This window comes from Perca flavescens, chromosome 8 (genome assembly GCF_004354835.1).
Source record: "Perca flavescens isolate YP-PL-M2 chromosome 8, PFLA_1.0, whole genome shotgun sequence".
Lineage (NCBI taxonomy): Eukaryota > Metazoa > Chordata > Actinopteri > Perciformes > Percidae > Perca > Perca flavescens.
This window is the reverse complement of record NC_041338.1, coordinates 6,525,125-6,547,459: the sequence shown is the minus strand read 5'-3', so window position 1 is coordinate 6,547,459 and position 22,335 is coordinate 6,525,125. Positions and strand designations below refer to the sequence as shown.

Below are 22,335 nucleotides of genomic sequence, written 5' to 3'. Positions count from 1 at the left end.
AGGACTGTTTTGCAATTGTGGTGACCCATACATTTCTACCAACCACTATGATTGGTTTCTGTGGGTTTCCTCTGCAGATATAGAATCACAAGCAGCTTGGTAAACGTCAAGTGCACTCACTGTCTGACCTGACTTATTATAGCGTCAAGTTTCCTGCCAGGTGTGTATTTCAATCAGGAGAGCAGAGAAAGGAACCTTTTTAAAGTTGGACAGCAACGATATGATTGGCTCAAAAAGATTGCGTCAAAATCTGATTGGTTTAAAGGTGCTCTAAGCGATGTTGGGTGATGTCACTTCTTGTTGACGTTCGAAGTCTTTTCAAACAAAACGAGGCTAGCTTGTCCTTCCCTCCTCCTCCTCATCCCGTCCCTTCTCCCTCCCTTCCGTGCTTCCGCGCACTAACCCCCCAACCCTCACCCCCAAATCCTTCTTGTCGGTTATTGGCTGGAACTGTTTGTTATGTTTGTTGGTGCAGGTTGGCACGGTTTGTTTTGTTGGCGTTTGTGGACCCTGGGCTGTCTACAGAGACCGCGTTTTTTTACAGTGTGTTCAGGGGACAGGCAGCTCGCGGATAGTGAGGAGATATTTGCTGTATGTGACAAAAAAAAGTTGTAGCCTAAAAAACGCGTGACGTCGCTTAGAGCACCTTGAACTGAAAGAGTGAACGCTTATAGTGAGCTGACTGAGTAGAAGCGAGAGAGCGAGACACAGAGAGAAAGTGTGGATGAGTGAGAGTCTTCCTGACTGAACTTCCACTAAGCTTCATGTGTTAGGGTATTTGTTAAGTTGGAGGTGGATTTGTTTAGTGTAAATGTACATTTTTTTTAGAGGGAATGTGGGGAATGCAGAAACATGAATTACCCACATACCCACAAACAGTGTTTTTTTGACAAACACAGATTCCATAAATGGTTGTGGTTGATTGAAGACCCTAACAGGAGATAGTCTTCTATGTGCAAATCAGAGGAACTTAGTTTCAACTCTTATGACACACAGGACACCACTCAAGGAACTCAGTTGCACTACCTAAGGGGGGTTAATTTTTGTTGTTGGATCACCCACCCCTTATGCCCCATGTGGTCATTAACCACGTGCCAAAGACAAAAGAGAATTATGACTCTTTTAGCATGTAGGGTGGATGATTTAGCAGTTTTCTGCAGATGACACATCAGCCCCCCCAAAGGTGAAATGAAACCTACGCAATTGCTGTCTACTAAGAAAAACCTGTTTAGCCAACGAAGCTCCCTTGAGTGTGTGTTTGTGGTTCAGTTGTATCCAGCTGAGTGAAACACACAATGAAAAGCTCACACAATTTACAACAAAAAAAAACGTAAAAAATCTTAGGTTGTACAGTACAAATAAATCAATTCACACACACACACACACACACACACACACACACACACACACACACACACACACACACACACACACACACACATTTGCATGTGTACAAATGTGCCGACATGCAGGCTAAGATACAAAAACATTCAAACTCTCCCTGCATCTTTTACCTTAATAGGTCACAGGTTATTGGCAGCCGGCATGGTGAACTATACAAGCTCAAGTTGTTTCAAGTTGTTTTCCCTGATTCTAATCAAATGTTTTTTGCAACACTTTCACTCTCCCACCTGTAGATGTTTAACCAAAGGCTAGTCTTAAGGCATAGATCTCGAGTACTACAACTATTTGCAACTGTATTGTGTACATCTTCACTTGTGTTTTCCAACTCGCCAAACCAGTTTATAAAAAGGAGCCCAGCCAGCGCAGCTGCAACAGATAAACAAATGAACACTAGACACATTCTCACAGTCTGTAGCCAATCAAAACACAGCAAATCAAGTGGTGTAAAAGACCTCCCATTGAAAAACACATGCAAGATCAATTCAGTGAATTAATAAAATCAGATAACATATGCAAGATTAAATTAAGAAATTACTACATGAGATAAAACATGCTAGATTGAATAAAACATATTAAAACATGACTACAGAACTATTTTGAAACAGCATTCAACCAGTGATTTCTTTGTGACTGTTACACATGTGTAGTACATTCAAAAGGACATGTGGTTCTTTTTGTAGAAACTGGAATACTGTAGTGAGGGCTAGTGGATTTCATATCCAGTTCAGACAGTAAAGGAGGTTTCTATGTATTATTCTATTCAATTTTCTATGTGAAAATCTGTCACATCTGTAGCCGGCAGATGCTTCTGCTTTGGCTTAAAAAGTTGTTGCTGCTGTTGTTTTGTTAAACATGACTATGCAGCAAAGTTTTGGATGAATGGAAAAGTTTGATTTTGATTTGATTTGATTTATTTAATTGTATCAAGAATGCCATAAACCAAAACATGAAAAAACATCTAATACAATCGAGGATAAAAACACAATAAAGTCCAGGACTTATTTCCATTGTGGTCCTCAACACATCAGGACAAGACAAGACACTTACAGAGTATGTGATAAAAATCGACATGACATAAAAACATTTTCCTTAAATAAATAAACATAAAAACGGTAATTTGCCTTTTGTTCTATTCCGCAACCCTATCTAGTAACCAGGCCTTGACTGTCTTTTTGAAAGAATTCATTGTGGAAATTACTTTAATTTTCCACTCTAACTTGTTCCACTGAACTGCCCCTATATAGGCAAAGGTTCCTTTCCCTAGCACTGTCTTAAATCTATAAGGACACAGGTCAGATATGCTGCCACGCTTGTAAATATTGTGTGTGTCCTTTACCTTAGTTATAAGACACGACAAAAACATTGGGACACTACCAAACAATATTTTATAGATCATGGTCAGTCTTGACATAGTAACACAAAACTCAACAGGGAGCCAATTGAGCTCAACAAATTGTGACCTACCTATATGACACCTATGGCCCAAGTTCAGGATTACTCGTATTAATTTATTCTGTGCTGTTTGCAGCCTCCCTTTAAGTTGGTTTGTTAGGCCTTCAAACCAGGAAGTACATGCAAATTCAAAATGATTTAAAATTAAGGCATTGGTTAAATGATCATTGTTGACCGATCTAAAAATTTTGAATTTCTGGCTAAAAACTTTGTGAAACCAGTGACTTTACTCAGAACCTTATTGGCCATATCCTACCATCCAAGTTGTTTTCTAGGATGCAACCCAGGTATTTTACTGACGCCTTTGCACTGACCACACCATTATTCAAAATGACCTTAAATTCCGAGCATCTATGCAATCTGTTTTTTGAAATGAACAAGATGACCTCTGTCTTACCAAAATGTAGGGACAGCATATTGTCAATCAGCCAGTTGTTTACAGAAGATAGCTCTGAGCTCAGGGTACTCTCTAGTGGATTGATGTTTATGAGACATTAAAAGAGCAGAATCATCAGCGTACAGAAATACTTCACATGAACAGGAGTCTGCCATATCGTTAATGTTTGTTAAAAATAATACTTCCTTGAGGAACGCCGCATTCAACTACACGAGGGTCAGACAGCACTCCCCCTAAGACCACCAGTTGTTCCCTCCCTGATAGGTAAGACCTAAACCACCTACAGGTGGAGTTGTCTGCACCCAAGGCCTCAAGTTTGGCAATCAGTCTGTCATGATTCACCATATCAAATGCCTTTTGCAGATCCAATAACACCATTCCGCAGAGATTTCCATTATCTAATTCCCTGCAAATGAAGTCAGATAAATAGAGTAGGCATGATTCAGTAGAATGTGACTTCCTGAATCCGGATTGGAATTTAAACATGAAGTTGTTTTTATTCATGTATGCATTAAATTGCTCATTGACCAACTTTTCAAACATTTTTGTGCACAAAATAGAGACTGGTCTGTAGTTACCAGGATCGTGGCTGTTTCCCTTTTTCCCTTTTTTTTTAACCTTGGCCCTCTTGAGGTCATTGGGGAAAACACCAGATTCAACAGACAGGTTAAAAATATGGGAGATGTAAGGGGCTGTTTGGGCAAAATAGAAAGATCTAAAAGTAGATCCCAGATAAATCTGACCTATGAGTCTTGCAGATTGTACATATTCTTGGTGCAATAGGTTTAATAGAGTGGTAGCTAGTACAGCTACAAGCTACTACTTAAAGTTTTAGTGCGTAGCTTTTTGATATTAATAAACGTCTGTTACATTCAAGCCATTGCCAAATGACTTGCTAGAAAGCTAATTAAGACTATCAGCTCCACACAACTCTCTATAGCCGCTTTCCAACCTGAGGGATTTTTGCAGTTCCTATAACATAAAATTCCTAGAACCCTTTTTTTCTCGTGCTCCGACTGGACCAATTTGGAGATTCTTAAAGTGATGGTTTGGAGTAATTTCACCCTAGGGTCCTTTGCACCAGGACCTTGAGCCAAACACCCCCAGAAGCTTTTTTCACCTGGGTCGAACATTGGGAGAGTTAGCGTAGAGTAGCGTTATCAGCTGAATATCTTAGCGCAGGGGCTAATGGATCCAGTGATGTATCTCATAAATGACCCCACTAATAATGCCCGAAATGATACCAAACTTCTACACTAGTACAAATAGTTTATTTACTCATAAAACGATGGATTGGAAAGTTTGTAAGTACACCAGAAGTGTATGTAAATAACACTTGCCTGTTGGCTTCTCCTCTCTGCTTAATAAATATTTTTATTACGGCCCTAAGCACTCGTCTAACTGCCGGCAGCAGCAACAACAACAACAGCAGAGAGGAAAAGCCAGCAGGCAAGTGTCATTTTGAGGGTAAAGCATTCCTTTAATTGAGGAGGTTGAATACTACTACTATTGTAACTGCCTCCTAATGTCAGAATGACAGAAATGTGATAAATGTATAATGTCATAACCAATGCACGATTTTTAGCATGAGTAAATCATGCTATAGACCACTGTATGTTGTGTGGCTTACCTAAATCACCCCTGATCTGGGACTCCTTGTTGGGAATTTTTAACTGTAGTTCAAGTTTAGAGCTCTCTGACACCATTCCTTAAACTGATAGATACGGCCTCTGGGGGTTGGAGGTACATTGAGTGACTTTCTTTCAAGCGTCTGGCCCAGTCACTAGTTGTGATTTACACAAAGATTAGTCTTTAAAAATACCCCTGACCATCTGGAGGCCATCTGGTCTTGATTCAGTTTTTTTGTAGATACATTCATTTCTGTCAGTTTACATTTTTACCAGTATGGTGTAAAGGAATAGTAGAACGTCCTCACATGCCTTTATTTGTTAGAAAAAGCACAAGTATCTTTGGCAATCAGACCCTGGTGCCAGCTAGTAGAAACCCCTTTGAACCTATACAGGGATTCCCCTACCTCAAGTTTGATCCACACCTAAAGAGCTGGAGGCTGGATGGAGACCTGGTTTAGTAAAGGCCCTAGACTAGACCTGGGCCTAGATTCAGACATATTCAGCCAGGGAAGGCAATGTTGGTTGGTTGCTCCACTACTTTGGTCCATACTGAAATATCTTCAACAGATATTAGATGGATTTGCACTGGTTGAGCTACTACTAGTTGAGATTAGAAATTAATGTTTAAAAACAATTGTGCTCAGTGAACATCTTAAGGACGTGAATACATAAAACACATATTTGTACCTACAGTATGATTCTTGGGTTTTCAAAAAAAATGATTGGCCTGTCTTTGATTAATGTCTTAACTGTTTTTTTCCTATTTATGTATTCAAATGCCATCTGCTCCTGATGCTAGTATATTTTGCCAATTGAGTGTAAGTAAAATAAAGGCTCAACAAAAAAAAAAAATTGGTATAAATATTCTGACAAAGATCCATACTAATGACAGTTGTCTGATTGATGGATTGACAGAAGTCAATGTATGTTTCACAGCATGCATGGATATGTGAAGTCCGTCAACTGCCGGTATGATTACTTGCTTGCTTGATTGGTGGTTGGTTGAGTGAGTGTAACCTGTGGTTATTGTGAATCTTTATGGTCACACAGCTGTTAAAATAATGACAAAGCTGATTAGACCAGATTAAAAGACAGAGAAAGAATGTTTCCCCTTTCCACTAAAAGATATGCATTACCTTTTGTCTTTGTCCTGAAGAGTGGCCTGAAATCTGAAATGTTTCCTTATCCGAAGTGAGGGTCTAGGGATACTTCTGCCAGACTTTATTTCACACGTGTAAATGTGTTTCAACTGTACTTTGACTGTATTCTTTATACACACTTGATCAGGACATCCCTAGTGGACAGTGTGAAAAGTAAGAAAAAATGGTAATGCAGGGGCGCCCTGATAGCTCACCTGGTTGAGCTTGCACCCCATGTACCAAGGATCAGTCCTTACCGCAGCGGCCCATGTTCAATTCCGACCCAAGGCCCTTTGCTACATATCATCCCCTCTCTCTCCCACTTTCCTGTTTTAAGCTGTCCTATTCAATAAAGGCAAAAAATAATCTTTAAAAATGACAACGCAAATAATCTCATGCTTTGTGGTTTCTGTAGGCCTGTTGCTATCACCTGTTCGGATGGCCCCGACACCAGCCAGCATGTGCACACCCTTGAAGACGCTCAACGACAGCCTCAGCCACAGGCGACGGTACATGGTGAGAGAATGATGGCACATTTGCAAGCAGGTCTCAGTCAACGTGGAAGCAAGCAGATTTCCCCCTCAAATAAGCACATTTGAACTATCATCACCCGTATACGAAGTTCGGTGTGTTCTAGGGGTCATTTTTAGAAGCTTTGTCAACTTGTACTGAATTCAGTGACTTCCTGCTATTCCCAGAATGACTTTTGACCGGCCCCAGCCAACTAGACAATAAAAGGAGGCAGCGTTAGTGATAACAGCAAGATATTTTCCACCAAAGGGTACTCAGTTATTCAGTCAAATTCCATAAAGTTTGTGGCCTGGTTGATACCAGACCCAAGGTTCATTCGCAGCTCATTTCCAAAGGGGCGTCACCAACAGACGCCGCTCAAATGCCTCTGGGCGCAATTGGGTCCATCAACCAATCAGACCAACGATCCGGGTGACGTAGCAGCGACAGCGGCATCAACGGGTTGCTGCGCTTCAGTAGCCGTCATGTTGAATGTAAACAAAAAGCTGCTCGCCGTCGCTGCCCTATAGTCATCGTGTAAAGCTTGCCTCAATGGTTGTGATTGGTGCCTCGATTTGGAAAAATTGGCTTGAATGGGCTCTTGGCCAGACTGACTTGCAGAGCAAATCTCAAATTTGCCGGAAGATTGTCAGGATTTTCCCAGGCTATAAAGTTTGGGAACAAAATTTTAAAATAATGGTTGCTGACATATCCTGACTTTTAGTTACTAATCTGGCACAGGCTCCATAAACACTTGCTCCTACAATTCCCATAATGCAACTCAATAGTGTCTTCCCTCTCTGCCTGATAAACGGGCACGACTTTAGAACTCTACGCCCCCCAGGTCTGTTAAAAATATTTAGTCCCCAAGCCCAAGTTGAGATGACCCTAATGACATCACTATATCACTTTACAAAGATCCACCAGAGTGGCAGAAAACATTTTAGAACTATTTCTGAGTAGTACTCCCAGTTAAAAAAAACTGACCTTGTGTAAAATTGGTGGAGTGACCCTTTACATTGTCATTCAAAGTTGATAATTGTCCAAACAAACTGCACAAAATGGATCAGTGCTATCTCATTATCCATCATATACAACATATTGGATGCTGAGAGAAGACAAACTTCTTTGTTTGTATGCAATGTTATGAATTTATGTTGAACTTGCATGTGCAGGACACAAATAAAAAAGCAATTACAATTATCCAATTATCCAATTTTGACAGAACTTATGGAAATGATTGGCCCAGATGGGAAATTGAACATGACATGTTTATGGGTTATTGCTGTTTTGGATGTGTGTGATTTCACAATAAGTTGTTTGAATGTTCTAGTTTTGATGGTAAATGTCACAACCACTTACTGCTCTCTGATTTATGAAATGCACATGCTCATTTTTTCTCTCTCTTTTTTTCTTTGCATTACAGAAGCACAACTTCCCCATCGCCTACACCATCAAGGTTCATCAGGAGGAAGTCTTTAAACTGTCAAACATCAACAGAATGGTAAAAGTCACAATGCTGTTCTTGATTCAGTGACAAATGGTGGAGGAGATGCCTTTGATGATGCTTGCCATGTGCCTTAGCGTGCATTCACACTGACTGTGTTGGCCATCAGACGATCCGGCGAAAAGTTGAGGCTGATTCAAAAGCAACCCGATGTCCCCCTGCAGTGACCAATAGATCAGACTTGGCATTATTTTTCAGGCTTTTCTGCCTTTAATTGACAGGACAGCTAGGTGAGAGAGAGAGGGAAGACATGCAGGAAATCGTCACAGGTTGGATTCGAACTGTGGACCTCTGCGTAGTATAGTAAGTATACGTGCCCCTGCTCTACCCACTGAGCCAACCCGGCCACTTGGCTGTTGTCTGTTTTGAGGCGGTGTGAGAGTCCCAGTAAACAGGAAACATCCCTTCCTCTATCGCTGCCACAAGATAGTTTTAAAACACTATGAGTGTAGAAAACGAAGCCCAAGCACTGAACTGCCCAGGAGTTTGTGTAACAGCTGACGGTTTCCTGTAACAACAAAGCAGAGTCCCGCCGTCTCTTTCTTTTTTCTCTTTCTTCGTGAAATAAAGCTACCTTCATCTGCGGTCGGAAACGTCGAGATCTATAAAAGATCTGACTGTAAACAGTAATTGTGAAGTATAAAGTCTACTTGTGCTGTGTTGGGGGGATAAAAAACACATCAGCATGTCACACAAATGGACCATTTCAGTAAAACTCCCACACCGCCACACAACCCTGCAGCTATAGAGACTAATGGAACTCCAACCACCACTGAACCTGCTTAACCATTACCATAGTTTTCCATTTCAATATAGCCAATACACTGTTAAGTGCTATATGCTTTATGTACTCTTGTGTGAATGCTGAAAAAATGTCAAAATAAATTTGTCAAACGTTCTTCAACGTTCTTCTGAATGTCGCAGATTCACATAATCTGATGAACCTATTAATGACATTTCTCTCCTCTCCTCGACCAATCAGAGGTTACAGGTGGAGGGGTTGGATGAGCTGGTTCTCCAGAGGTTGTGGTTCCAGGTCAACCAAGGCGTGTTAAAAAAGGTAGGAATATTTTCTGCGTAAAGATGCAATATGTGAGATTGGTAACACTTTACACTAAAGCTATAGTGTGTAGTTTCTGTCTCCCCCATAAGGAATTCTTAGTAATGACAAACAACAATTGACATGACGCAAGCCTTCGGTGATCGCGCCCCCACCCCCCCCTCCACGCATTTGCTAGTAGTGTTTATCCTGTCAAATCAAGGAGGACACGGAGGATTTAAAAAAACATGATGGACTCTTCAGAAGAGGTAGTTATCCTGTGATTTGTATGTCCTCTTTGTCTCCAAAGATGAACGCTGCTGTTGTGTTTTCTCAGCGATGACATAAAATGCATCACTCGCGCTTCTGCGCACAAATGTCCCCAGACTACACCATTTTGTGAACATACTGAGAGACAGTTTTGTGGAGCTGACAGTCTTAATTAGCTTTGTATCAACTCATTTGGCAATGGCTTGAATGTACAGACGTTCATTAATATAAAATAGTCGCGCACTATAGCTTCAAGGTACACAAAATGTTGAGTAGTTAGTTACCAGGCAACAAATGAGGAACAAATGAGGAAATAACTGCTAGTGAACCATTAGTTAATGAGCAGGGGCGGATATAGAAAAATATTTATGCGGTGGCGAGAGGGGGGCAGGAATTTTTGAGGGGTGGCAACATATGGCGTACGACGTATATATACTGAATTTAATCACAGTTTGATGAGAAATAGTATGTACACACTACAAAAGGGCACAGGCTGCCATTTACAAACTCATACAGACAAACTTAATCTCATGCAATCAATGTCTTGCAAAACAGTTTTTGACTGACTGCAGTCGGACATTGGAGATTTGCGCTCGTAAATGATCAAATTGGCCATAACTTTTAATTCGTTGCTGCCAACTGGGGTGGCAGCAGGGGAGGCAAGGCTTTCTTTTAGGGTGGCATTTGCCACCCTATGCCACCCCGGTAGATCCGCCCCTGTTAATGAGTAACTCCTAATCAAATTTTATGGACCAGCTAATCACATTAATGAAGTAAACAACATCCACAGCAGTGTATTTTTCATTTTATTTTATTTCCCCACTGTTTGTTCGGTGTAGGGCTAGCAAAGCTAGCAAAGGTTGACTGGTTAACACAAGTTTTTAGCTGTGACTGTCCTTCCTTTGCGGTATCTGAAGTTGCTGCATTTTGGCTGCCGTCTGTAGATTCCTTCATGCACAACTCATATTCTTTTGGATGTTTCATACGCAAATGTTCTAACAGCGGCGATGTTGTGTATTGTTTAGGGTCCTCGCCACCACGAGACAAATCGGCATTGCAAATTGAACATGTGGCTCGACTTGAATCGCCTTCTTTTGACTGAAAGTACTGCCAAACAACACTTTTTCTGCTCATGAGCACATTTTTCACTTTCTCACAGCCCGCGTAATCAACGGCGGCGCTATACGTCCACCAGCGTAGCACGCATAGTACCAGCATAGGGTTTGGTTCGGTGAAAAAAAAAGTCTAAGGTTCAGCAGAAACCCAACCCCGTCAAAAAGCCCAATATTCGGCCGAATCCAAAGCCGAATCCTGGATTTGGTGCATCCCTGATTGAGATATGAGTGAAGAACAAATCAGGAACGACTTATAGGACTTTATAGTAACTAGAGGACAGCACAAGGGACACAAAAAGGGAAAGTAATCATAAGATTATGATGGAGTAATGAGGAATTACTTAATAACTATTCAGTTTATTATGTATCATATAAAGTTCTCCAAGAGGAAGTAAAAGAAAAGTACTTAAGTTTCATCAATTATCAAGCTGTTCCTCATTTATTCCTCACCTGTTTCTGAATTAACTAATCAGGAACTAATCATTAGCTACTGTATACAATTTGATTAGTTACTCATTAACTAATGGTTCACTAGTAGTTAGTTCCTCATCCTTTCCTCATTTGTTCCCTGGTAACTACTCAACATTCTGTGTACCTTATTGTAAAGCGTTACTATTGATTTTGTCCCAAAACAATGATTTTATTCTCCTCGTGTAAACAGTCTGTGTATTTTGTTAAAACTACTGCCTATTATCCTTGTCTCCCAAGTGCCTGAACTCTCAAAATTAATTTATGACACCTGCAATTCATATTGTGTGAGGTCATTAAGGTTCCAGTGAAATTGGAGCTTTTTAAACAGATAGGAGTCCACAGTTGTTCAGTCAACAACTCACTTTTGAAATGTGTCCTTGTATTTTTTGCCACACAGATAAAATGCAGCTCTGAGGTGAAATCATAAGACTAAACCTCCGTTAGTCAGTCAATAAAGATCAGAATTTTAAAATCACATGTTAGTCATTGACTGATTAAGGAAACAGGCACATACTGTGTGCGAGGGGCTATTCAATTACAAGTTCAATTAGGCCAGATTTTAAAACCACAAAATGTATTTGGACCATTTTCAGCAGCCTATGTAACTGATATATATGTGAAACACAATCACAAACAAGCAGTGATCCAAAGCCACTTTCTAATAATAATAATAATAATAATAATACATTTATTTTTTACTTTAAAAAAGGTACTCAAAGGTAGGCCTACTACAAAGACTATGCGGCCGGGGAGCTCCGCATTTCTAAAAACTAATTGTTTTCTAAAAAGAATGCACATCACATGTCAGTCAGTCAGTCTGACATTTATTTCATTTGTAAAGAAGTACATAACATGGATTTTCTGCATTTTCTGCTTTCGGTCTTTTTGTATTTTGCTGGAAACGGATATAATGTCGTCGCCATCGGTGGTAACGTATAAACAGGAAATATTTAGGTGAATCATTGGTAAAAAAAAAAAGCCACCCCTAGTTTATAGTAGATAGTTGAGTGTGTTGTTTGCTGTCTTTAAGTTTAAGAGCATTTTGTTGCCTTAAAGAAATACGCCACCGTTTGTTGAAATAGGGTTATTCACAGTCTCCTCTATATTTATATAGGTGGGCAAACGCATTTTTGTCTCAATGCATGCATTGTCTTAGTCCGGCAGCGCCGCCGCTAGCTTAGTTTAGCGTAGTGAATGGAATCCTTTGTTGCCGGTTAGCATCTCGTGAGTAAAAGTGAGTAAAAAACAAAACAACCAAATTACTTCTTGTGGCCTGCGTATTCACAACGAGTACAAATAGCAATACAGATTAAGACTAGACGATTTCCTAGGCAGATATTGATTTGGGACTATATTGGGTGGAAGCACAGGCGAAGCACTGCTACTTGGGCGCAGAGATATCATGCAGCACCTGAAAGTCCCCAACTTCCGTCAACATACCGGCGTGAATATTAGCTGGCTATTTTTCCTACAGTAGACAGTGAATGGCAATGAACATGGCGGATTTTGTGCGAGACGAAGAGGATGACTTCTGCGTGCTTTGGAAACACAACGACAGGAGGAGGAGGTTGCCATCGCTCAACAGCCTGAGGACGTGAGGATGAGAGACGACATGAACTGGGGGTGTGAGCGTGGGGGAATATGCCAACATATGCCGACTGAAATAGAGTGTCTGTGCTGTGGCGAGCCGGACAAGGTACTGCCATCGATGACCAGGCTCAACGTGTCAAATCAAGATGAGCGTGCCCGCAGTTGTGTCACAGCTATCTCTCGGCGTTGATCCATTCTGCAGTCCTCGACCCAGTCAACTGGGAAAACACCGAATGGGCCCAATAAAAACAGCTGTCCACAGAGTAAGTGATTATTGTAAACATGAAACATGGTTATTTTACGGGATAGATCGACCCATATTAGACCTGTACTCACACAGAGTTGTTGCGTGACATGACATCTCTGTGCCAAAGTAACTGCGGTCAAGCCAGCCGACACTTGGATCTCCGTGGTCAAATCAGCCGACACTAAATTTGTAATGCGCTCTTATAACGGTACGCGTGGTAAATGCATTCAAACGGCCCAGATCAAGTAGCGAAGTTAGGGAGATGATACACATGGGACTACTTCCAGTTTTCAAAATAAGGTGTTAATACAACGTACATTTAAAAACTAGATTAATGGATTATATTCACCTTAAGTAAAATATATGTAACCTGTGCCTGCCCTTTATACAAAACAAATAAGTAAATTGTGAAAGGAATGTATATTTTGAGTTTTACAAGAATACAACATTAACAAGGAATAATTCCAGACAATGATTTTTGTCAGCGGACACCTCTGACTGCACCCATATTTAAAATCAAGCAATTAAAACGGTATACATTTTGAGATTTTAGGAAGTAAAAGTCCCATATTTCTAGGGTAAAATTACGTCAAATCTGAAACTTAAGGTGCAATAAAAAGACTTTGGTCCATAGTTCCAGGTAATGACTGACATATTTGAGTAGAGGACATCTTTGACTACACCCATACTGAAAATGAAACATTTTTACTATATAAATATGGAGATTTCTGGAAGCAAAGTCCCATACTTGTGCTGTAAAATGAGTCATAATATCAAATTTGAGGTGCCATAAAAAGACTTTGGTCCATAGTTCCAGGCAATGACTGACATAGTTGAGTAGAGGACATCTTTGACTACACCCATACTGAAAATGAAACATTTTTACTGTATAATTTTGGAGATTTTTGGAAGCAAAGTCCCATACTTGTGATGTAAAACGAGTCAAAATATGAAATTTGAGGTGCCATAAAAAGACTTTGGTCCATAGTTCAAGGCAATGACTGATATATTTGAGTACAGGGCATCACTTAATACCATCATACTGAAAATCATACAATTTTACTGTATAAATATGGAGATTTTTGGAAGCAAAGTCCCATACTTGTGATGTAAAACGAGTCAAAATATGAAATTTGCGGTGCCATAAAAAGACTTTGGTCCATAGTTCCAGGCAATGAATGACATAGTTGAGTACAGGAAATGTGGTACTAAACCCAAACCAAACATTTTTACTGCTTAAAATGATTTGCTACAGAACTTTGAGAAAATCATAACACTGATCCATAATTCAAGGAATAATATATTTGATTAAATGTCATCTCATTAGTTATGATACTCTGAACATTTTTATAAAAAATATTTATCTGAACTGCAATCTGCATATTTTTCTAGCATTATAGCCTTGGTTATCCGCATTTGCAAATATGAAAGCTGTTAATTGAAATAAATGAATACTGCTGTCTGTGAGTTCTGGTTTTATTTAAAGTTGACGAAAGGTACTACAACACTCTGTTGTAAAATATTTGTATCCAGATTAAATTATTTAACCTTCTAACAGTAAAAAATGTCAGATTTATACATTCCTTAGGCTACCATAAATATGGCAATTTTTGTGAGATTGCCTCAAGACCTTATGAAATCCTTCACAAAAGGCATTAGAAGATTCATTTTGACTAGGCTACTTTCTTTACATTTTAAATGATTTATTGAACTTAGTCACACTGTTTTTGTTTACAGTCAAAAATATGGAGGGAATATTTATTCATATTTCAAATTGAAAGTACAAAGACAAAACAAAGCAAGATCAATTTTTTTTTTTCAATCATTTTAATTCAAAATAGTATTATTTTACTATGTTACTAGGAAAAATCATGCCATAATTAAATGTGAAATGGAAAAGCTTAAATGGAAATGAATGGAAAAAAATATATATATTTTAGCCTTTCCCCTTTATAATTTTCAATTTGACATTTTATCTTTTGAATTTTATGTTTTACATTTGAAATTGACATTTTAAAATTCACCTTTTAGATTTCTATTTAATATTAAGCTTTTCATTTAGAAGTGACAGGTGTCAATTTAAATGAGGAGGCGTGGCCCAACGGCTGGTGGGAGGTTCTGAAACGACTTCCAGCTGACAGCGGTTGCTGTGAGTATTACTGGCCGCTGGTGGGCAAGCGATCCCGGCCACCGCCAGCTGGCTGTCACATAAGACTGGAGCTTCCAAGTCCGACAACATATCGGAGAAAATGTGCAATTGGCCATCAATTGTTGTAAAACTGCCCATATTCAAACTGTACACCGTTAATTTCTCACATCAAACAGTCTCAGTGGCGATGATGCCGAATCTCTAGATGAGCCGCAGCTGAGCAAATTTGATATTATGACTCATTTTACAGCACAAGTATGGGACTTTGCTTCCAGAAATCTCCATATTTATACCGTTTTAATGGCTTGATTTTAAATATGGGTGCAGTCAGAGGTGTCCCCTGTCTTTTTATTGCACCTTAAGTTTCAGATTTGACGTAATTTTACCCTAGAAATATGGGACTTTTACTTCCTAAAATCTCAAAATTTATACCGTTTTAATTGCTTAATTTTAAATATGGGTGCAGTCAGAGGTGTCCCCTGACAAAAATCATTGTCTGGAATTATTCCTTGTTAATGTATTCTTGTAAAACTCAAAATATACATTCCTTTCACAATTTACTTATTTGTTTTGTATAAAGGGCAGGCACAGGTTACATATATTTTACTTAAGGTGAATATAATCCATTAATCCAGTTTTTAAATGTACGTTGTATTAACACCTTATTTTGAAAACTGGAAGTAGTCCCATGTGTATCATCTCCCTAACTTCGCTACTTGATCTGGGCCGTTTGAATGCATTTACCACGCGTACCGCTATAAGAGCGCATTACAAATTTAGTGTCGGCTGATTTGACCACGGAGATCCAAGTGTCGGCTGGCTTGACCGCAGTCCAAAGTAGCAGTGCTTCGGCTGTGCTTCCACCCAATATAGCCCCAAATCAATATCTGCCTAGGAAATCGTCTAGTCTTAATCTGCATTGCTATTTGTACTCATTGTGAATACACAAGCCACAAGAAGTAATTAGGTTGTTTTTGGTTGTTGTTGGCTCACTTTTACTCACGGCATGCTAACCGGCAACAAAGGATTCCATTCACCATGCTAAGCTAAGCTAGCGCCGGCGCTGCCGGACTAAGACAATGCATGCACTGAGTCAAAAATGCATTTGCCCACTTATATAAATATAGAGGAGACGGTGAATAACCCTATTTCAACAAACCGTGGCGTATTCCTTTAAACTAAAGACAAATTGAAATTTCAGATCATCCAGGTTATGCCAGAGAGACATCCTTCACGTCCATACGCCACTGAGTTGGAAAGACGCTTTAGGGATGTGGAGGGCGTCTTTGTACAGTCACATCCCGCTGAGGTAAGCTAGAGTTCAGGTATCTGTACCATAGCTGTATTCAGTCCCTCTTCAAATGAAGCCATTCACTTAGTAAGTGAATTTCCCTCAGACCCGTAGGGGTCAGAGGATATTTGACAGGAGATGGATGTCACATTGATCCTATTTATCAATATTCAGAATGAATACCCTTATCATTAGATCATTGAATGCGGCTTCTGTTTATGATCCAAGAAGAGTTAAGTGAAGGTGAATTTAGTACACTCATTGATCATTCAGTGAATACTTGGGCATTTCTCTAAATGTAGTTATCCTTAAATGGTGACTCATCTGTGCTGGTATTTTATCGGAAATGTCCTCTTAAGACCACCTTAAACCATGTTGGCCCAGCGGTAACAGCGATTTAAAAAAAACTTTCCAGGGGTAATGTCATCCCCCCTCTCTCTCTCCCTTGCATTCTCTCTCTCTCTCTCTCTCTCTCTCTCTCTCTCTCTCTCTCACTTTCCAATAAAGTAGAAATGCCAAAAGAATATCTTTAAAAAAACAACTTTTCACTCCTCTTCCACACAAAGCCTTGTAGCCTGTGTTGAAGTGGACAGTGAGTCTAAAGTCAGCAGACAGTAAGTGTGGACTGATCACAGCCAGATCAGATGTCTTTATTGTGATCAGTCTATGATTGTGATCCATATTTGGTCTGTTCTTTCTTGTGATTTGCAGTAAAACGCATATCCTCTCTCATCATTTTTACTTTATTTGGTTAAATACACATGCTAAGTTGAGAAGTGAACCTCAGTGGAGTTTGCAACTTTAGTTACCTGGCTTCTGCTGGTTACCCTCAGTTTTTACTGCCTCATCTGGCTTGCTGCAATGGACTCAGTACTCAAGTATTTTGTCTTATCACTATGAGTGATAACACTAATAACACTGGAAGTGTGGAAGTTCTGGTGCTTTTTCTTCTATCAGGCCACGATGAACCACCATTATTATCACATTTTTAAAATGCTCACGGCCAAAGCTCTTGCGTGATAGTGACATTTATAGATGGATCACATTATTAAGCCTACCTGGCTGTCTCTCACTCATGCGTCTGTTTCTGTTTGTGTTTTCGTGTGTGTCCAGCTGTTCCAGCAGGAGCTTCCAGAGACTATCCAGGAAATCTGGGATAATTTAACAGAAGAGTCTGACAGAGTACCAGAGTCCAGCTGGCGATTAGCTTCCCCGAAATCCCTCCTGGACAACTTCTGCCACACCATGCACTGCCTCTTCAGCGAGTGCTTTGCCAGCACAGAAGCCCAGCAGGACTGTAAGTATAATATATAAATATATAAGTGACACTTGGCAGGCTTTAACTAAAAACACACAAACAAAAAAGGCTTTGTAATTAAAAGATGCAGTAGGTAAGACTTATAAAACTAACTTTCTGTCATATTTGCTGAAAGTGACCCTATGTTCCAGTAGAACTACATGAAGCCTCTGGCACCCTGTTCAGATGCACCAATCATGGCCAGGGGAGGGTGTCTAACCACGTGTCAATCACTGCTCATGCACACACATTCATTCTCCCTTGTGGGGGGAGGGGCTTAGGAGACCGTTTTGGGCTTTAGCAGAAATGGGGGCGGGACTGAGAAGTTGTCGATGTTCACATTTTTTGGCTAAGTCCTGGATCTTCCCAATCCTACCTACAGCACCTTTAACCCTACCTACAGCACCTTTAACCACTCAAAGCAAAGAAAACCCATTAGCTAGCTAAACTCCCTAGGCAGGGCATTCTAGTATGTTGGAGTCCTGATGTCAAAGGGTTCATCGCCATTTGTTTTTCATCTACATTTTTGGTCAGCCAGTGGCAAAAACACTGAAACCATGATCTGCCTCATTTGGGGTTAAAAATTGTGTGAAGCAAATATGTTGTAGTGGGTGTGCATTATTTCATGTCACATGCAATCAGGAACTAACTCAAGTGTTAGATTAGACACGAGTTGTTAGATTTGACATAAACATCATTTAGTTGACAGGACAGTACATACCCATAATTTTTGTGTCTCTGCCTCGCTATGGAGGATGTTGTGTAAGTGTCCTCTTCTGCTCTCAATCAAAGCCCTGCCGAGCCTTTGATGCTCCGCGTCGAAGTTTTGCCATGTGGACAAATCTTTGTGGCTCCAGATTTCCACAAAGTGATATTGTTAGACACGCAGAAAGAATACTTGACACTAACATTCCTGCTTGTCAAAACATTGCCACACACACACACACACACACACACACACAGACACACACACACACACACTTGTTTGTTCATAAAAGAAGGAGCAATGGGAAATACCAAAATGACATTGTTCTTACTAGTTACACGCACACACCTTAAAATGTTCAATCACAAAATCATGGGAATGGGGCAAATCATACAATAACTAAAATGCCGTTAACAAAATGAAACAAAAACAAAATATGGATTCAATTTTGTAAACATTTTGGCCAACGTGGTTGTTCTACATTCTAGCTCCGTTTCACAACAATTATCTATTCGAGCCATCTCGCCTTGACCCCACATTTCACATTTGGTTTGATAGAGGCGTTACCTGTGTTAGTGGTCTTTACAACAATAGGGTTTTCTTGTCCTTTGCTGAACTACAGTATCACTGAAATTTGGCCTGCCTAAAAGCCACCTTTCCTTATTTTTTCAGCTGAGGCATTTTTTGCAAAAGCTATTTCCTCATCTCCCCAGTCGCCCTCCTGACTCTAAATTGACAACCTTTTGAATCTTGATCTCGGTCAAAGTGATCTCATCTTAGTTATTTATAAGTTAATATGCTCTTGTAATCCTAATGTCTTTGCGAATCTTAAAAGAACATAGGAGGATGACTTGGGAACAGGAATGTCTGATGATAAATGAAAACACATTTTCATTCAACAAGTTCATTCCTCTTTTATGGGTGCAAGGCACGGCGTTCTTCAATGCAAGATCCTTCACATAGCTCATTACACGAATGCTAGCTTGGCCAAGATATTCCCAAACCTAGCCTGCCAATCTCATTCATCTCTACACGCATGCAGATAATTACCTCTTTTGAAGCGTCCCTGATTTTTTTAATCCTCCGTGTCGTCTTTGGCTGCTAGCAACTGCGTGGAGGAGGGGTGGGGGCGCGTGCCCGATCACGGAAGGCTGTATCATGTGGACGCGCCAACAGTGTTCTTAGAATTCCTCATAGTGGCGACAGAAACTACGCACTATAGCTTTAACTGACTATTGGACAAAAATATTCCATACTTATCAAAATGTATTTCATATTTCCGTAGATCCCAACCCATTTACAGCGATATATGGAATTCATATGGAGAACAAGTTTCCCATAGGCATGCAGAGGGTTATTGCCTTCACTACTCTGTTAGCCAGATGCCTTATTTTCTTCAAATGGAAACACATACTCGATGGATGTGGAGGCCTGCATAGCATCACACTTGAGAAAATTAGATTCTCTTTTAAAGGCTCCCTAAAGACCTGTGGTGAGACCCTTTTTAGATTATATAGACACACTGTTTAGCCTGATGACTTTGTAAGCAATAGTTGTTTTTCAGTGTAAGAGCCCAGGCTTCCATTCTGGGAGAATGCATAGCGTTATGTGTCTCACCCCTGCAAGAAGGATTTAATAAGGCAGTCAACATTTACATACACCTCTGAATCTGTTTCATGGTTCATCACCAAATATCAAATGGCAGTGTGCATCACAATCGCAGCATGTTGCAATAGCACAAACATCACTACAGCAGCCAACACTTGACGCATTTCAGCAGCAGATGACAAAGTGATTAACAGCAACACATCACTGTCCTTCTCAGCTGAGTGAGTAGTCAATAGCTGATGAGTTATTTGTTGCTTGGATGGATTGATCTACGCGTGGCCCTAAACTTGACACACCGCAGTGTAAACCTGTTGCTTCTCCAGTATTAACCCAGCACAAATGTACACTTTTTCTCAGCAGTTGTTTGTTATACATGGGACCGGTGTCGAGTCACAAGAAGCAGTGAATTCATTCATAGGAGGCTGCTGTCACATGTTCGTCTGCGTTTTATGACTTTATTCTGCCAGTGCAGTTTTTCACACATCACCGCCAATTGTCAGAATTACATGACCTACATAAACTAATTACCAAATACAGTAAAGTTTCAATCCCTTTTTAGAATACTGGGCTGGTTCATAAATGCAATTTACAAACCCCAATTCCAATGAAGTTGGGACGTTGTGTAAAACGTAAATGAAAACAGAACACAGTGATTTGCAAATCCTTTCCAACCTATATTCAACAAAGACTACAAAGACAAGATATTCAATGTTCAAACTGATAAACTTGATTGTTTTTGTTTTTTCCGAATATTCACTCATTTTGAATTTGATGCCTGCAACACGTTCCAAAAAAGCTGGGACAGGGGCAACAAAAGACTGGGAAAGTTGAGGAATTGTTAAAAAAAAAACATCCTCGCCCCATCCGTGCTTGTGAACGACTGAGTCTTTTGGGGAAGCTCCTTTTATACCCGATCATGACCAATTACCTGTGGAATGTTCCAAACCGGGATCTTTTGAGCATTCCTCAACTTTCCCAGTCTTTTGTTGCCCCTGTCCCAGCTTTTTTGGAACGTGTTGCAGACATCAAATTCAAAATGAGTGAATATTTGCAGAAAAACAATAACATTTTTCAGTTTAAACAATAGATCTGGCAATGCAAGATATAGGCTAATAAATAACAGAAGTAGACGACATAAGAGCAGGAATGTTAGTAGTAATTAGGGCTGGGTGCCAATTTCAGTACTTTTTAGGCACAACTGAATTGCTTCTAAAGTATGGAGTATAAAAAAATGCCTCTACATTCAATACCAGATTTCACGTAGTTGGAGCTGAAAAATAAATTAAAAGATTTGTGTCGCAATGTTATAATTTCTTTTTTTAAATAAAATTGGTATCTAAAAAAGTATCGTTTAGGAAACGGTATCGAAGTCATGGTATTGGTATCGGTACCAGTATAGAATATTTTGGATCGATACCCAGCCCTAGTAGTAATATCCTAAAAATAAAGTTATTGTATAGGGGTGCAACAGATCACAAAACTCACGGTTCGGATCACAGTTTTGAGTCACAGATCGGATACATTTTTGGATCAGCACAAAAAAGGGGGGAATTTAAATGATTAAATGATCAAGTTAACCCTTGTGTTGTCTTCGGGTCAAATTTGACCCGTTGTCTAAATGTCTATATCAGAAATCTGGGTTTCTACTGGGTTTACTACCTAATTTTGATTACCCAAAAATAACATCATTCCATACAACGTGCTTCGCAAGTACAACAAAAATCTATACTTTCATTGAATTTTGTGTGTTTTGTTAAATTTTGTAGCATTTGAAATTGAATTGAAATTCTTTGAAACAGTATCTCGACTGAACGTTGATATGCCATTCTGTGATCATCCTTCCATTAATTTCCATAATTTGTCTAAAAAAATCATAATTTCTGCATTTTAATTCAATATTTAGGTGTAATTAGGGCTGGGCATCATTCATTTCGATCCGGTGCCAATTTCGATACCTCAGTTTCGATGTCGGTTCCTTAACTACTTCAACATCAACAAAAATACATTAAACACAAAACTTTTATTTTCCACCTTAATTGTGAATCTAAACAGTTATCAAAATTAAAAAGTTCTGGTAACACTGCTCACTCAGAGTAACATTAATAAAACTGGTTGTGCTTTTGGATAGGGTTGCACCAGTCAGATACTCAGGATTGGTATCAATCTGTCAGGGTTGCAGCAGGAGGACCCAAATGCAAGACTCTTCCAGCAGATGTGCAGAACAAACACACCTTTATTTTGACTCAACAACTGACAAACTCACAACTACAAATAAACAGAGGCCTGTACTACGAAGCAAGATCAACATGGCCTGGATTTCTTTCAGTAATCCGGCTTCACTAACCCTAACAACTGCGGTCCCGGATAACCGGTGTCACAAAGGTGGTTATCAGCTAGTTCAATCAACCCAGGTTTGTCCAATCTAGAGACACGCGCGTTCACATAAAAGAGGCGGTGTTTGCACACCACGACCAATCTCAAACATCTACCAGAGCCGCATGTTATATATAAG

At 39.8% G+C, this 22,335-nt stretch overlaps 1 protein-coding gene across 4 annotated transcripts in view; it reads left to right on the top strand.

The window, feature by feature from the left end:
* Nucleotides 1-22,335, top strand: part of il34 (interleukin 34) — a 36,318-nt gene that overhangs the window by 11,214 nt on the left and 2,769 nt on the right. For 3 of the 4 annotated variants that reach the window (XM_028586307.1, XM_028586308.1, XM_028586309.1), the window contains 5 exons: nucleotides 6,439-6,539; nucleotides 7,960-8,037; nucleotides 9,023-9,100; nucleotides 16,123-16,230; nucleotides 17,326-17,509. In XM_028586307.1, the coding sequence (XP_028442108.1) occupies nucleotides 6,439-6,539; nucleotides 7,960-8,037; nucleotides 9,023-9,100; nucleotides 16,123-16,230; nucleotides 17,326-17,509 (549 nt within the window). The remainder of the gene's footprint in view (nucleotides 1-6,438; nucleotides 6,540-7,959; nucleotides 8,038-9,022; nucleotides 9,101-16,122; nucleotides 16,231-17,325; nucleotides 17,510-22,335) is intronic. The other variant, XM_028586310.1, reaches the window with a different exon arrangement.